We start from the raw sequence: 18289 nt of genomic DNA, 5'->3' as shown, positions 1-18289 counted from the left end.
TTGACCCTCATGGTCTCTGAATTATTAGACTTAGTGCTCAGGACTCTTTGCTTTTAAAATATTTACTTATTTTATGAAGATGAAATTTTAAATATTTATCCTTTAATAAAAAAGTATTAACCAAATACCATATAAATACTCTAGAATCTCTGGTGTTCCTCCTGCATAAGTTCATGGGAGAACTTCAGGGAGAAATTCATATCTCTTTCCTAGTACAGTCTTCTCCATTCGTCCCGTGGGCGTTTGATATGGCTTTAGAACCCATTATATTTAGTGTCATCTGTAGAAATTTCATAGTAAAAAATATACTATGCTCTTTACTGGTGATGCTTGAGATCAGTTTGAGAGAAGCTCGTACCGGGTATGAATGTGTACATAAAAGTTGAGAGCCTTACTTAACATACTGACTTACATAGTTCTTTAACCCCATAAGCCTTTTACACAAAGTATTATTTCTGTGCCGATTAAATAAGGCATTTGGTATACACTGATTTTCATCGCAGTGTTGTGTGTGTGGCAAAGGATGAGGCAAGTTTTAGTCTCTTGAGTGTGACTGACTTTTATAATATTTGCTTTACCAATTTCCTGAAAGAACCACAGCCTCCCATTTCCTACAGTTTTAGAGATAGCATAAGGACTAGATTCAGAAAACCTGAATTCCTGCTGTTTTTCAGTATCTGCCCTCATAAGCTTATCATGAGAATCAAAGAAATATGAAAAAAAAAAGAGAAAAGCAATAACATTTGAGTTTCTTGACATTTCTAGGAATTGGGAGACAGCTTAGTGTAGGTGTGGAAGTCTGAATACCTGAGTAATAGCTTTTGCTCTGTCATTGATTGTGACCTTATCCAAATACATTGATCTGGATCGTAGTTTCTTCATCTATAATATAAAAGCTTGGATGCAATCTATGTGGTTATTTCTGACTTTACATTAGTGATAGTAATTGAATGAATATTAGTGAAAATGTTTATTGTCTTACTGCTAAAATGTCATATATTTATAGGTATATATGTATGTCTATACATATACAGTTGATCCTCATTATTCATGGTAGTTTTGTCCTGTAAAGCTGCCACAAACACTGTTAGCAAACCCTGACCTATCTCTCCTAGGGGTAATGCAGGTTTAGGTTCCTATAAGCCTCTGGCTACAACATTTTTGTCAGCTGCTCAATACATAGCCTTGTTTTATGTGCATTTCTGTTTAGAGACACCTTATTTAATATATATTGTTTATTCATTACACTGAACTCACAGCCAACAGTACTATGACTCATGCCTGAATGAAGCTTATCTAACACACGTTTCTCTGTAAGGCACATCAGAGCATTTTTGTGCTTAGGAACACTAGGTGGTGCTTTGGCGATATGCTTGGGGGCCATTTTTTTTAAATTAATTTATTTGTTTTTATTTTTGGCCGTGTTGGGTCTTTGCTGCTGCATGGGCTTTCTCTAATGGCAGCGAGCGGGGGCAACTCTTTGTTGTGGTGTGCGGGCTTCTCATTGGGGTGGCTTCTCTTGTTGCGGAGCACCGGCTCTAGGTGCGCGGGCTCAGTAGTTGTGGCTCACAGGCTCTAGAGTGCAGGCTCAGTAGTTGTGGCGCACGGGCTTAGTTGCTCCGCGGCATGTGGGATCTTCCCGGACCAGGGCTCGAACCCGTGTCCCCTGCAATGGCAGGTGGATTCTTAGCCACTGCGCCACCAGGGAAGCCCCATAGGGGCCATTTTTAACAGTATTGTGGGGGGAGATGCACAAAAATGCAAAAAACATGGCAATAAATAGACCATGAAAAGGTCACTTGTTTACAGTGTGAGAGTTGAAACAAGAAGGCAGAGTGTCTCCTTGTTCAGCCTCAACTGGGAACATGTGCCTCCAGCAACTTAAATTTTTTGCTGCTCTGCACATGTATGTCTGTGAATGACCCCCAAAACACCATAACTATTGATTTTGAGGTTACAAACACATTTTAGTGAGTAGGCAGATTCACAAACACAGAATCCACAAAAATGAGGGTCGACTGTATTTATGTATATATACATTAAAACTATCCATAATAAACCCGTGAGGATTAAATGTGATGTTATATGGGCATACAGTAAACTAATAATAAGTGCTATATATCAAGTATTAATTATTTGCATTAGATGAACCCAGATTATCCCAATGTCTGAGATGGAATTAAAGTAGGAGCTTGTCTGGTCTTTAGTCCAGTGGTCTCTGTTACAGCCCTCCTTTCCCTCTGCCTTATTACCAGAATGGTTTGTTCTCTCTTCAGTGCGAGTAGTTTTGCAAGACATGCTTTTCCTGAGCCTCCCAGGAGAGCTTTAAACTTTTTGGGTGTCTCTTGTTTTGGTGGGAAGAGAAACGCAAGTCCTTTATTTGGACAAGTTGTCTCTGTGCCTGGAGCCTTGTTCTTTAGAAGCACTCTGTGGACAAGACAGAAAGGCCATTTCAGATAGCACTGTGAGAGTTATGGAAAAACTTACCAGAAATACTATCATTTCTCCTAATCTGTGAAGTTTTCAATGTATAACTGCACAAACAGTTGTTTGTTAAGTGTATCTCATGGATAAAGTTGATTGCACCCACCATAACACAGTTCTCATCTTAGATTTTATGAAGTAAAACCAACTCCTCTCTAATGGGGTTTTAAAGGTTATACCTGGCTTTCTTCATGAGGAGCTTTTCAGAATCTGGATAATGCACTAGGATTTCTTGGAGGGTCCTTTTGTCCAGAGTTAAAAGATTGGCAAAGCCATGGGCCACCACGTTGGCAGTTCTACGGTTTCCTCCTCTTGCTGCTAGAAGGCTGTAAGAGAGAAAAATGAATCTTTGCCACCAGTTTCAATCTTCCTCCACCAAAATCTTAAAAAAAAAAAATCAAATATTAGAACCATTTATACTGCTTCAGAGATCATTCCCTGGATGAGTGTGCAGAGAGAGTCAAGATGTGGTGGCAATAGAAGTGGCAACAGATTTCAATGCATTTTGCATCTAACTCCTACCTCAAATCAAGGCCTTGTAGCCATCAGAGCCCTGGGAGATTCTTCTTCCCAGATTCCAGAAGTGCAGACTCTCTTTGGACTGGGTATCCTCCATTTGCTCTTTCAGACTAACTTTTCATCCTTCCCGATCCTCTTTGCACTCCAGGAAGCTGACCTCTGTGGGCTTTCTCTCTGATTTTCATTTGGATTCAGCCAATGGGAAATACCAGTAAGAAGTCAGAAAGCAGGAAGAGAGTGGGGTTGGCACGTTTCTTCCCCCATTCTTCCCTGCCAGGCCTTAGGTTAGCAATGGCTGCAGTTTCTACCAAAATCCATAGCTCCTGGCCATCTCCTGGAAGTACAACTCCCACAGATTTCTTTCTGGGCTCTGGTAATGTGCCCTGCCCTTGTCCCCTTGAGGCCTGGCTGTGGAAACAGCTCCCTTGTAGCTAGCTTCGAGATGTATCACCATCTCTTGTTGGGTAGTCTTAGATTTTCCTTCTAATTTCCTTTGATTGGCTTCTGTCAGTAATCCCTTTATTAAAGTCTTCTTAGTTAACTTACTTAAGTGTACCTTCAGTTTTTTGTCTGGACTCTGACAGATCAAGCTCTGACATCAAATCTTAATGATACCCTGGTTACCTTAGGTGAATTTAATCTCTTCCTATACGTAACTCCCAGATCAAATTGTTTCTCAGTATCATAAATTGCTCTGTAGTATAGTCATTCTCATACAACTGTAGTATAATATATACTACAGTAGTATAGTCATTCTCATACAACTTCCCACTTGGAATGTCAGAGAATTCTGGACTTTGTATCTCTCAGGGACATAGCTGGGGCATTTTGTGTTTGGGAAGTAACCAATAAATAGTTATAAAATAAACGAACACTAGAGTGAATAAAACAAATGAATATAACTTCTGTCATTCACCAATAATCTGGAAAATAAGGGTTGGTCTTTGAAAGCAAGACAAGAAAAAACACATGTCAAATGTTTAAAAAAAACACTATAGGCTCTGCAGTGAGATGGTAATACGAGATTCAGTCTCTCAGAGTCAACCATTTAGAAATGGAGAAAGAAGGCTCACATTAATAAAAACATGGAGAAAGAAGGCTCACATTAATAAAAACAATCTCCAGAGGTGGAAGGGACCGAGAAAGCATTCTGGCAATAGGAATGTTCACGTTTTCACAGCCCTGCCTTTGGGGGCAATGAGATGTGAGAAGCTGCATGAGTGCTGTGCCTGAAGATTGATATCAGACCATGTGTATTTCTCCAGCCGTTGTTGCAGAAAAGGGAACATTTTCGCTGGCTGTTAATCATTAAAAAACTAAAAAACTAACATAAGGTTTCAGCTCTGACATGTAAAGAGCTTGGAAGTTGTCACTCCTGTCCTTAAAACACGAAAAAGTTGAACAAACTGAAAACCAATGACTTTTCTCAGAACTGTCAAAGAACTGAAGTTGCAGGGTCAACTCCCACCCAAATCTGGGGAGACAGGTGAATCCAGAAAGCCACAGCCAAACCTGCTTACCTGGAACAGAAGCCCTTGGAGCTGTAACTGGTAGGAATACCTAAATGGTAATTTCGACAAATTGCTGTACGTTGAGAGTGAACTATCAAGAGAGGGAGAAACTCTGAGGACCACAATTATGGGGAAACTGATACTTTTATAGGTTTTACCTTGAGAAACTTCAGCAGATTCTCACAGTTGAGAGCCGAGAAAGATCTGCTTGTTGCTCTGGCAGTAGAAGGGGATAATTAATCATTGTAAAATACACCCAGAATATATTTGTTCTCCATTACAAAGGTCTACTATCCAGGGGAAAAGATTACCAGAGTCTTATCCTAGCTGGACGAAGGGCATTTCTCTCATCCCAGGCACCTCTGGCCTTCCTGCCTAAGGGGATAAGAAACACCTGTGAAGATCGCACCCCAGGGACATAGATCCATTAAAAGACTTAGATTTAATCATAAAGTTAGAGCTTTCCCCCATACCTGAGCACTATACCAAAGGGGCTTCTGTATGGTAACATTGGGTTATAACTGCAAAATGCAGACTTTCTCTGAAGAGCAGTACTGAGGGAAGGCCAAAGTCAACAGAGGAGATGGAAACAAAGTCACTAGAGAAATTTAGAAGCTCTAGCACCTACAGCTACAGCAAACATTAAACACAGCCCAACTCCTAGCCAGATTAATATAAAACCTCATTCTAAAGACCTGTTTACCTCAGTTCCTACTACCCATTACGTCATGTACAGCTTTCAACAAAAATTACAAAGTACACTAAAAAGCAAGTAAAATAGAGCCTGAAGAGCTAAAGAAAGCATTAGAACCAGACTGAGATATGACACAGATGTTGGAATTATCAGACAGAGAATTTAAAATAACTATGATTAATATGTTAAAAAGATCTATTGGAAAAAGTGGCATCATACAAGAACAGATGGGTAATGTAAGCAGAGAGATAGAAATTCTAAGACAGATTCAAATCGAAATGTTAGAAATAAAAAATACTATAACAGGGCTTCCCTGGTGGCGCAGTGGTTGAGAGTCCGCCTGCCGATGCAGGGGACACGGGTTCGTGCCCCGGTCCGGGAAGATCCCACATGCCGCGGAGCGGCTGGGCCCGTGAGCCATGGCTGCTGAGCCTGCATGTCTGGAGCCTGTGCTCCGCAACGGGAGAGGCCACAACAGTGAGAGGCCCGCGTACCTAAAAAAAATAAAAATAAAAAAAAATACTATAACAGAAATGAATACTGACTTTAATGGGCTCATCAGTAGACTGGGCATGACGAAGAAAAGAATAGATGAGCTTGAAGATAGGTAGTAGAAAGTTCCCAAATTGAATGCAAAAAGAAAAAAGAATGAAAAAAAAGAAAACCAAAAATCCAACCAGAACAGAACATCAAGAATCGCAGGACATTTTCAAAAGGTATTATATATATATGATATATACATAAACATACATTATTCTCTAGTATTAGAAGAACCAGCTGAAGTAATAATGGCCAAGAACTTTTCCAAATTAATGACAGACAACAAATCACAGATCCGGGAAGCTCAGAGAATACCAAGCAGAATAAATACTCCCCCACCCCCATTCCTAGGCACATCATATTCAAAGTGTAATAAACTAAAGACAAAGAAAACCTTGAAAAGAGCTGAGGGGGGAAAAAAGCCATACATATAAAGGAATAGGAATAAGACTTATAGTGGGCTTTTCATCAGAAACACTGCAAATAAGAAGAGAGTGGAGTGAAATACCAAGTGTTGAGAAAAACAAAATCACCAACCTAGAATCCTATGTATAGTGAAGTTATCCTTCAAAAGTGAAGGAGAGATGAAGATTTTCTCAGAAAACCAAAAACTGAGGGACTTTAACATTAGCAGACATACCCTTAAAGATATTGAGAGAAATTCTTCGGGAAGAAGGAAAATGATACAGATTAAAAATTTAGGTCTACATAAAGAGTGAAAGACATGGGAGAAGGAATAAGCAGAGGTAAAACGAAAGTCTTTTATTTTCCTTATTCTTAATTGATCTAAAATATGACTTTAAATAATAAAGTAACACTGCATTGGGTGATTGTAGCATATGGATAAGTGAAATGAATGATATCAGTGTCTTAAGGGTTGGTAGGGAAGGGCTGTTATAATGTTCCTGCACTATGTGTGAAGTGGTATAGTGTTAATGTGAAGTTTAAAATGTGTATGGCAAACACTGAAGTTTTTTGAAAAGAATTATAATTGATAAACTAAGAGAAAAGAGAAAATGGAATCTCCTTTCCTGAGGTTCTCCCCAAGACAAGCTCTGCCTTCGACCTTTTTTTAAGTAAGAGAAATAAATTTTACTCTGTCATTCACCCATCCATCCATCTATCTATCTATCCACCTATCTACCTACCTATCTTCCTGCCTATGTATCTATGAAATGGATGTTAATATTTGAAGGATAATGATTGGATGAGCCTATTTCATTCACATTCCTGTCGCCTTGGACATAGGGCAATCAGTAGTTAGGCAGGGCTGGATGGCACTGGGGAGCTTAATTTGGACCTGAGACTGTCTCTGTGTGTGTCAGACTATGAGAGCAGAACGGAAATAACATATTTAAATGTCAAGTTATTTTGAGATTTCTCAAGCTTTAATTAAACTTGCCTACAGGTTACACATTTGGAGTGCTTGATGAGTTTTTGAACGGAAGAAATAGTCTGTCTGCCAGATGGATTTTGCCCAAACTCTCAGCAGTGTTTAAAATAGCATCGTTTTTTTCCCTCCTGTCCACAAAATGCTTCTCCAGCATTCCACCAATGGAAAGTTTCACTCATTAAAAAGCTTAGTAAGAAGATCCCTAAATATTCCCAAGCCCACATAGTTTCTGAAAGAGCACGTGCTGGAGGACAAACAGCCGAGGTTAATGGTAAGTGTCCCCAGGTCAAAAATACTGAACAGAGCAATGGCCCAGGAAACAAGGGAATAGATTCTAATTCTAGGTCCACCTTTGTTTGCTGTGACCTTTAAAAAGAACTTAAGGACCTTTTAGATTTTTACTCCAATCATGTATTTATTAAGTGCCTATCATGTATTGAGCAGGTAAAGTAGTGCAAAAGGAAAAATAGTAAAGCATGGTATGGTTTGTGGAAAGAGTACAGATTTTGGAACCAGATAACTCTACCATTTTATTTATTTATTTATAATGTTTAGTTTAAAAGAATTTAAATTGAACTATAGTTGAAATCTACCATTTATTAAGTGTATTTCTGAGCAAGATACTTAATCTCTCTTTTGGATTAACAAGACCACCTTTTAGTACTTTCTAAAGTACTAAAGTACCTTTAGTACTATAGGTATCTGATTATCTTTAGGGAGAGATAGGTGTTTTTTTTTTTTGCTGTACGTGGGCCTCTCACTGCTGTGGCCTCCCCCACCGCGGAGCACAGGCTCCGGACGCGCAGGCTCAGCGGCCCAGCCGCTCCGCGGCATGTGGGATCTTCCCGGACCGGGGCACGAACCCGTGTCCCCTGCATCGGCAGGCGGACTCTCAACCACTGTGCCACCAGGGAAGCCCAGAGATAAGTGTTTATAGACCCCTGACATTCAATTATGAAGGTGTAATTAGGTAAAACTCCTGGCTGAGAAGTTTTAAACCCTAATTTGGGGTATGTAACTGTAACAACTAACAATAAGTATAATAAATTTTATTACACAGGGTTCTCCAGAGAAACAGAAAAAATAGGACATATACAGATATATATAAAAGGAGATTTATTATGGGAATTGGCTCATGTGGTTGTGGTGGTTATGGAGTCTGAGAAGTCCCACAGTCTGCCATCTACAAGCTGGAGACCCAGGAAGCTGGTGCTGTAATTCAGTCTGGGTCCAAAGGCCTGAGAAGGAGAGAAAGAGGAGCCTCTGGTGTAAGTCGAGGTCTGGGTCTGAAAGTCCAGAACCAAGAGCCCTGATGTCTGATGTCTGAGGGCAGGAGAAGATAGATGTGCCAGCTCAAGCTGAGAGAGCGAATTTGCCCTTTCTTCACATTTTTGTTCTATTCAGACCCTCAGTGGATTGGGTGATCCCTACTGCATATAGTATACATATAGTACATACATATAAATATAATATGTACATGTGCACATATACATATAAACAAATGTATATATACATATAAACAAATGTATATGTATTTACATATACATTTCTGTGTGTATATATCAGAAAGAGCTAGAATATTCAGATAGTCCCTAGTAAGTCATTCATTTCCAGCTTTTCTCCAGGGCTGCCACATACAGCATCATAAATTGTGCACTGCATACACAGACTATAATGTGACTGGAACACAATGTGCACAGCCCTTTTTCACAGAGCTAGTTTATCCAGAAAGCACTCACAAGGATAAGTAGAATACAAAAGAGCATAAGTTGAAAGGAAGAGCAGAAGAAAAACAAGAATGGAAACATAAAATGGGGTGCATGCAAAAATGTAAACTTTGTTACAAGAGGGCTTCGAATTTGGCTTTGTCTCTTATATCATAAAAATCGATGGATTCTTAGTTTTAAGACAGAAATATATGCTGAAGAGCTTTAGTAGAGAGGCCACCATGTAAATTGGTGGACAACATGTTCATATTCTATTATAGATGCAAAACTAAGTTTGCCAGCACTGTTTGTGATGTGGTCCTCAGTAAAGGCTGTGTGTCACTCCAAAGTCCAGTTCCATAGGAGCAATGTTGCGGGTGGGAAGGGCAGTCAGTACAGTGCATATCAGATACTCATCTCTCTCTTTGTTTTCAGTGGTATCTAGAATATCTAGAGAAAAATCATCCTCTTAAACATTACCTTCCTCAGCTGGACTTTTGATAAATAGTTTTTTCCTATGAGTTTGAGATTGTACAGACCATTTTACTTTGGAGGCCAATCATGCAGAAGCATATAAGGAATTCACCGTATAAATTGAAAAGAAAAGGAAAAAAAGAAATTAGTGATAAATTAGAAGTGTGTGGCAATAACATACTCCGTAATGACCTAGATACGATGCCAAGTTCTGGGGCTATAAAGATGATTAACATCTGTCCTCAAGCCAAAAGGGAACCCTCCTACACTGTTGGTGGGAATGTAAATTAGTACAGCCACTGTGGAAAACAGTATGGAGTTTCCTTAAAAAAACTAAAAATAGAGTTACCAGTAATCCCACTCCTGGGCATATATCTGGGAAAGAGAAAAGATCTAATTTGAAAAGATATATTCACCCCAGTGTTCATAGCGGCACTATTTACAATAGCAAAGACATAGAAGCAAACTCAGTGTCCATTAACAGATGAATGGATAAGGAAGATGAGATATAGATATAGATGTATAAAATGAAATATTACTCAGCCATAAAAAAGAATGAAATAATGCCATTTGCAGCAACATGGATGGACCTAGAGATTATCATTTTAAATGAAGTTAAGTCAGACAAAGACAAATATTATATCACTTATATGTAGGCTCTAAAAATTAGTACAAATAAACTTATTTGCAGAACAGAAACAGACTCACAGACATAATACACAAACTTATGGTTACCAAAGGAGAAAGGGGGGAGAGATAAATTGGGAGTATGAGATTAACAGACGCATACTACCATATATAAAATAAACAAAATGATTTACTGTATAGCATAGGGAACTATATTCAATATCTTGTGGTAAACTATAACAGGAAAGAATCGAAGAAAGAATATAGATATACACATATATGTATAACTGAATCACTTTGCTGTATACCTGAAACTAACATAATATTTGTAAATCGACTATATTTCAATAAAAAAAAATCTGCCCTCAAGCTGTTTGTAATCTAGGAGTGGGATAAGCGTGGGCGAGGGTTGTCTAGTCGACTAGCAAATATTGATAATAACATTAGTAATAGTAGTATTACTAGCTAATATTTTTAAGTGCTTACTATGAGCCAGGTATTTTTCTAAGTTCTCTTTTGTATCAACACATATAATGCTTTTCAATCCCATGAGGTAATTATGTATTATTATTACTCTGTTTTAATTGATGAAGAAATGAAACCTCAGTTGAGGACCTCACCCAGAGCCACACAGCTCATTGTTGTGGAGTTGGATGCAAACCTAGACAGACTTCTTAAACAGATAAACACAATTCAGAATGATTAATGCTTTGATAACTGTAAAAAAATGAGAATGTTTCCTAAAATGAAGAAGTTTCTTGTCTAAAAGCATACTCTTATGTAGAATTGTTTCCTATAATAGAAATAAAACTAACTCTGAATACTATCTATGGAAAGAAGATCAATCACATCCAATGCTGAGTGAGAGATTACAACTTCATATATCTGTTCTCATTAAGCAAATTTCCAACTGGATTATATTTGGAGTGCAGGAGGTTAGGTCACCTGTGTAGACTTCTATGAGATATTCTTTTACTCTTTTCAGTGTTATTGGAAAACACTTTGTTGCTTGAAAATTTTTACCACTTCACTAAATATAAATCCTAACAAAACTTTTGTGGGTGAGCAAATATCAGAGGATGTTCTCATGTCACCTCTGCCCAGACTGCTCGCTCTTTGCAGATACTTTGATATTCATAAAACTACTGCAAGGCAACACATGTTAACCTAGATTTTTGAGAAAAATCTCTATGTATGGATTTTTATCAGAGTTAAAGAGTTCAGATTTCACAGATACAAAACGTGTAGTCCTCTTTCCCCCAGGAAGTCTTGATTTCAGAGTTGAATTGGCCTTAGAAAAAGGGGATAATCAGGACTTCCCTGGTGGCGCAGTGGTTAAGAAGCCGCCTGCCAGTACAGGGGACATGGGTTTGAGCCCTGGTGCGGGAAGATCCCACATGCCGCGGAGCAACTGAGCCCGTGTGCCACAACTACTGAGCCTGTGTAACAACAGAAGCCACCACAATGAGAAGCCTGTGCACCACAACCAAGAGTAGCCCCCGCTCTCCACAACTAGAGAAAGCCCACAAGCAGCAATGAAGACCCAACGTGGCCAAAAATAAATAAATTTATTTAAAAAAAAAAGTGGATGATCGATGAAGAATCTAGGTAAAAATTCTAAAGAAGGAGAGGAAAAAAGGAATAACATGCACAGTTTATTCCTTGCCCTCTTTATTTATATCAAGTACCCAGGAGGATATATGATACTCTGGCTGGAAATTACTGTATCAAACAAACTAATATTCTAGCTTAACTATGTGTTTCTTTGGGGTCAAAATAGCCAACAATGTCATATATTAATGACCATATGAAACTGGTGAGGTAGGTTCTTACCTACACTTACTGACATGGAAATTGAGGTCCAGAATCTAGTGAAGTGACTTATTCCAGAACAAATACTTACGAGTTTCATTGCAGAAATTCAAATCCAAGACCAGAGCTGACTTCAAGTCATGGAGTCTTTTCTTTACACCCTAAACTCTAATGCTGCTAATGAAGCCATTGTTATTGTTCTAATGATAGAGAGTTGCACATGGATATTAGAAAAATCAAGGAGGAAGCCAGTTGGGCTGGTCGTGATAAGCTCTACCAATGTCTTACAATCAGATTCTTTACTCCCTCTCTGCTATTCCAAATGATGGTAAAGAGCCTTGATTTTCATAGAAGTAGAGTCACCAGATGAAGTCAGTTTAGGAGGAGTCCTGAGAATATTTGAATACATGTTTAAACAATGGTACTGATAATGTAGTGGTTCAGAGGAATATTGTGAAACTTAGGTGAGGTTTGCTTTTTGCTCTAAGCAAAAAATGCTACACAAACAGAGACTGTATATTAAAGAAGGTAGTGAAAAATATAAACACATATTTTAACACAGGTAGTATGCACAGGATTGAGCCAGAAAAAAATGGAAATGAAAAGTTTTCTCCCTCAATATTTATCAATCTTCTTACCCCTGCTCATACTTCCAATGTATCTACTATTTCTGTCTTTTAGGAAAGGCAGGGTAGTGGGTGAAGGAATAACAGAGTTATTCTGATGAAGAATAAGAATATGGAATTAAAATAGTCCAAAAAACTAAAAGTCTACCTTGGTACTCTCATTTTGAAAACTGAGTACTCAGGGAAAATAGGCAAACATTGTTTGGAGGGAACAAAGAGGTTTAAAATTATTCTTCAAAATATTTGGCCTTTTCACAATGGTATAGAGAAAATATTTGTTAAATATGCAGAATGGGTGATTTGACCAATATAGCTGGTGAAAAGTCAGAACTTAAATACTTCAAATAAAAGCCAGACTATCTAAAACATATGATATATCACTGCCTAAATTCTGCTCAATAACTTGTTATATATGATGAAAAAAGAATATTGTACAAAGAAAGAAATGCAGAAAATAAATATGATCACGTTTGTGAAAATAAATAGGCCCAGAGAAAATTAATTCATTTATCAAATATTTATTGAGGACCTATTATTTTCTAAGCACTATTTAGAGAAATGGAAATTAAAACAACTATTAAAGTGCAAAACCAACTGAGAATAATGAGGTAATATCACTGGTACTAGAGAAAAATAGCTATACATTGCATGTTGTATCTTAAATTGGTTCAATTTTTCTAGAAAATCACGCCCATATATTCCAAGAGTTATAGAAATGTTTCTACCTTTTGACCTAGTTATTTCATTTTGGGGAATAAACTTCAAAGAAATAAAAGAAAAGCAAAATGATTTTACAAAGATAAACGTAGCAGTCCTATTTTTTTTTTTTTTATTTTATTTTTTTTTGCGGTACGCCGGCCTCTCACTGTTGTGGCCTCTCCCGTTGCGGAGCACAGGCTCCGGACACGCAGGCTCAGCAGCCATGGCTCACGGGCCTAGCTGCCCCGTGGCATGCGGAATCCTCCCGGACTGGGGCACGACCCCGTGTCCCCTGCATCGGCAGGTGGACTCTCAACCACTGGGCCACCAGGGAAGCCCGCAGTCCTATTCTTAATAATAAAAACTGACAAAAATGGTACAAGGCTGAATATGCATATTCATGACAAAAATGAATGTGTATTAGTACATTTGCAAAGATAGAAGATAATTACGTTAATTTACTTATAACAATGACCATTTATTAGGCACTTATGTGGGCCAGGCACTCCCCTGAGGGCTGGGGATCAAGTGCAGATTGCGTGTGGCGTCTGCTACGGACTGTGTCTGTGTACAAAATGGAAAAATACAGCCTCTCTGGGCAAATGCAGTCCTATAGGTGTAAAGCTTGGCCAGAAAAATGCCCCCTTTTGCAAAGTAAAGGGCACCTGTGCATGAGGGGGAGTGTAACAGCGGGGCTCATGTTCAGGAGTGGAGTGCCCGCTGCATTCCAGTTCTCCCAGGCCCTGCCTGGACATCCTGATGCAGAGCACAACTGGCACAGCCATACATTGTATTCCTGGTGCTTATGAGTTAGTGAGGAAGGAAGAAAGACACTGAAGAAATAAATGCACCAGCAAGTGCATGATTACAAAGGTAAGTGTTCTGAAAGATAGGAATGTAGTCCAACTAGAGAATATAGCAAGGAGACCTGGGTGGTCCCTATAATGGAGAAAAAGAAGTCCTGAAAGTAGGTGAGATTAGGTTAAAGGGGTGGGAAACCTATATGGGCAGAGGTAAAAGCTCCCCATGGCTGCTATGGAAAACAGTATGGAGATTCGTCAAAAAATTAGAACCACCATATGATCCAGCTATTCCACTTCTGTATGTTCATCCAAAGAACACAAAAACTAATTTTAAAGGATATATGCACTCCTATGTTCATTGCAGCTTTATTTACAATAGCCAAGATATGGAAACAGCCTAGGTATCCATCAGTGAATGAATGGATAAAGATGTAGTGTATATACACAATGCAATACTACTCAGCCATAAAATGATGAAATCCTGCCATTTGTGACAACGTGGATGGACCTTGAGGGTTTTATGCTAAGTGAAATAAGTCAGAGAGAGAAAGACAAATACTGCATGTTTTCACTCATAGGCGGAATATAAAAAACACAAACAAAACAAAATAAATGAACAAACCAAACCAAACCAAAACAAAAACATAGCTACAGAGAACAGAGTAGTAGTTACCAGAGGGGAAGAAGGGTTGAGGGAAGGCAAAATGGGTAAAGGGGGTCAACTATACGGTGACAGATGGAAGCTAAACTTTTGGTGGTGAGCACACTGCAGTATATGCAGAAGTCAAAATGTAATGTATACATGATACATATAATATTATAAACCATTATTACCTGAATAAAACAGTTTTTAAATTCCAAAATTAGGAAAAAATAAACCAACTCTCCATGGCTGGATGGCATGTGGCACATTCAAGGAACTAAAGTCTGGATTAAAGAGAGCAAGGGGAGTGGGGTACACGCTGCAGTAGAGAGGTAGGCAGGGGCTAGACTCTGCAGGATCTTGTAGGTCAGGCAAGGACTTTTAGATAAAAAAGAACATGTGAAAACATTTGAGTGGTTTCAAGCAGGAGGGCAATGACATGATCATACCTGTTTGTGAAGGATCCCTCTGGCTGCTAGTGGGGCCTGGATTACAGAGGGTGTGGTGGTTGGAGTGGGAGACTTGGAGCAGCCCTGCAGTTGTCCAGTGAGAGAGGAAGGTGGTGTGGACGGAAGTGGGGTCAGTGGAGAAGGTAAGGTGCAAACAATTGGAGACACACTTTGGAGGTGAAATTGATAGGTCTTAGAGGTGGACTGGCCACGTAGGGTGAGCTGAAGGAGTGTCAAGCAGACCTTTTTTTTTCCCCAGTAAATTTCAAAAGTTAACAATGTAAAAAGGTGAGTATTATATTAGTTTCCTGAGGCTGCTGTAACAAATTACTGTAAAACCAGTGACTACCAATAACAGAAATTTATTCTCTCACAGTTTTGGAGGCCAGAAGTCAAAAATCAAGTTGTTGGCAGGGCTGTGCTCCCTCCAGGGATTCTAGGAGAGAATGCTTTCTTGCCTCTTCCAGCTTCTGGTGGCTCCAGGAGTTCCTTGGCTGTGGCTGCATAACTCCAATTTCTGCCTTGGTCTTCACACGGCCTTCCCCTCCTCTCCCTGTGTTTGTGTGTCTTCTCCTCTTCTGTCTCATGTGAGGACACTTGTCATTGGATTTAGGGCCCATCCAAGAAAATCAAGAATGAGCTCACCTTAAGATCCTTAGCTTAATTATATCTGCAAAGACTCTTTTTTTTTCTTCTTTTTTTCTAAATAAGGTCACATTCACAGGTTCCAGGAGTTAGGGCATGGATATATCTTTGTGGGGGCCAACATTCAACCTACTACAGGCATTATGTGAATACTCCTTTACATACACCCTTGTACAGGCTATCAGGACTGACCTTTGTGCACACATATTGTCTGCACACATTATTTTCTCCACATGTCATTTGAGAAGCACTGAAAGGTCTGCCTTCAGTTCTCAAATAACCTCAAGCAATTGCTAAATCTGAAGGATTGGTCCTTGTGAAGTCTTCGTACTCCATAACATCCTGCGTATGCTCCATCATTGAATGCAACCCATACATTTTATCACCTAGTATTGGAATCTTTTTGTTTCCTTGTCTTTTATTTATAAGGCCCTTGAGGGAAGTGATTGTTTCTTGCTCACCATTCTTGTTCACCATGCCAGGCATGGCCTTCTTTGAGGCACTTCACATTATACTGTAAGGCGTAATGAATATAATTTTCTGTTTTTTTTTTATCAAATCACAATTAACTACTTAATTAATCAGAAATTTCTGAATAGCACCTGCAAATTATTTTGAATGGAGGCAGAATATCAATGAAAATCAACACATTGTATAGTTTTTATATAGCTGCTGGTGACATAAAGATGGAAAGTTTTAGTTCTTACATTTTAATAGCTTAGTCTGTTGAGGAGATCCATTTGAATGAATTGATTATAAATTAGTGGTAATTCCTGTAGTAAAGTCACTAATGAAATACTATGAAAGCATAGAACAAGGAGCAACTAGTCGTTTGCGGGGGTGGTTAGAGATGGCTTCAGAGAGGTGACATCTGAATTGAAGTCTTGAAAGGTGAATAGGTATTTTCCAGGGGGAGGACATTCCAAAGGGAGATGAAACCAGTAGGGATTTCTATTGAAATCATAATAGCACTAGCAAGGGTAAAAATTCAGATGCATTTCAGGAAAAGTGAGATTTTAACAGATGCAGGAGGATAGGAAGTGGTTAAATACATTCGGTGAATAAGACTTGGCAATAATTGTAATTGTGAAAACAAACAGTGGAGTCAGTACTACAAGGCTATCCCCCGGCAGACCCTGAGTCTCTCTATTAAAAATGGGGTGTCTGAACTCCTCAGATGTTAATTGGAAATGTGGTCTGCGTTTTCTCCATGACAGGCTGTAAATCTATATTTTAGTCAGTGCTTTGCTCTTTTCGATTAGTATATAATGTCCTTGAAAGCCCTCAGTTCTTTTCTTTCTTATTTTTTCCTAAGAAAAAAGAACCTTCGTTAAAAAGCTACATGATAGTGCTGGATTTAGCTCATTTTAACAAAGGTCACAGGTTTTTTGAGTAGTAAACACAATTACTAGATCTTTCCAGCATCTAGATGTTTGGCAGGCATGCCTCCATTGCTGGAATAAATAACTAGAGCTCCAGGGACGTATGACAGCTGTGGGCCTGTGAAGCCTGGGGGTATCTGGGAAGAGGCAGATGTATCGTATTTCTCCTCAACCACAGCCAAGAAGAGAATCAAGGCCAAAACCTCCCTTTTGCTTGTATCAGCCAGATTACTGAGAGAATTTAGAGCTTGTCTGGTCTACTGGTTTCAATTTGGCCTTAGAAACCCAGTGGGTAATAGGAGATTTATTTGAGAAGCTGCTGTCAAGAATTTAAGATTCCTTTCAATTGCAACTCAGCAGCACCTGGATTGTATTCTTAGAATATTTCCTACTGTGATGATAATATCAGCAATTAACATATTTGTATTTATAAAGCTTTATTCTTCAGGGAGTACTCAACCCTTGGGAGAGGTCAGCTAATTAATTTCTGCAATGTTTGAGATTAGACTGTTGCTTGTTTTATGACCTTGAAGATTACAGTGATTATTAAGTCACTAAAATATTAAATCACTTTTGCAAGTACTCCTAGTAAGGAAGCGATAGAAAATAGGCAAGGAACACACAGATCTGGACATTCTGAGAAGTGTTTCCACCACTGCCCCAGAGCAAGACCCTCACACGAGTGCCCACCCAGTTTTAAGCAAGGAGGAAAAATAAAAAAGAGAAGGCACATTATCAACAGAGAATTAACATGATTCAACATTCTAAGGAAACCCTAATTATGCTAATATAAAGTCATCTGAAATTATTCATATCTCTGGAACTCTGAAGATAACTTCTTAGCAGCTATGAAATCAGAGGTTGGATGAACCACCTTTCTTCTGTGGTATGGTGGAAAGATCACTAGGCCCTGATCCATGAAGCTCGTGTTTGAATCTTGTCCCTTTCACGTACTAGCTATGTTATCCTGGGCCAGATAATTGACACCTTGGAATTGCAATTTTTCCAATCATGAAATGGATATGTTAATAACTGCCTGACAGTGCACTCTTGTCTTTACCCTAAGAGACAGCATCCTAGTTCAAGACTCCATCATCTTTCACTTGAACCACCGCAACTGACTTCTAATTGATCTCTATTTCATTCTCGTTTCTTTACTGCCTCTTTTCCACATAGCTGTTAGAGTGGTCTTCTAACATCATAATTCAAATTGTACCATTCTTTTGCCTAAAATCCTCCATTGGTATCCATTGGTATTTAGAATAAAATACAAATTCCTTAC

At 38.9% G+C, this 18289-nt stretch overlaps 1 protein-coding gene across 1 annotated transcript in view; it reads right to left on the bottom strand.

The window, feature by feature from the left end:
- Positions 1–18289, bottom strand: part of CNGB3 (cyclic nucleotide gated channel subunit beta 3) — a 129950-nt gene that overhangs the window by 1787 nt on the left and 109874 nt on the right. Inside the window, exons 16-17 of the mRNA XM_089898592.1 lie at positions 2664–2810; positions 2193–2427 (exon numbers count right to left, since the gene is read on the bottom strand). Of these exons, the coding sequence (XP_089754718.1) occupies positions 2193–2427; positions 2664–2810 (382 nt within the window). The remainder of the gene's footprint in view (positions 1–2192; positions 2428–2663; positions 2811–18289) is intronic.

The sequence above is a fragment of the Delphinapterus leucas genome, chromosome 17 (assembly GCF_059928025.1).
Source record: "Delphinapterus leucas isolate spDelLeu-1000000601 "Yukka" chromosome 17, BTC_Dleu_Yukka2, whole genome shotgun sequence".
NCBI lineage: Eukaryota > Metazoa > Chordata > Mammalia > Artiodactyla > Monodontidae > Delphinapterus > Delphinapterus leucas.
This window is presented reverse-complemented; position numbering and strand designations above follow the sequence as displayed.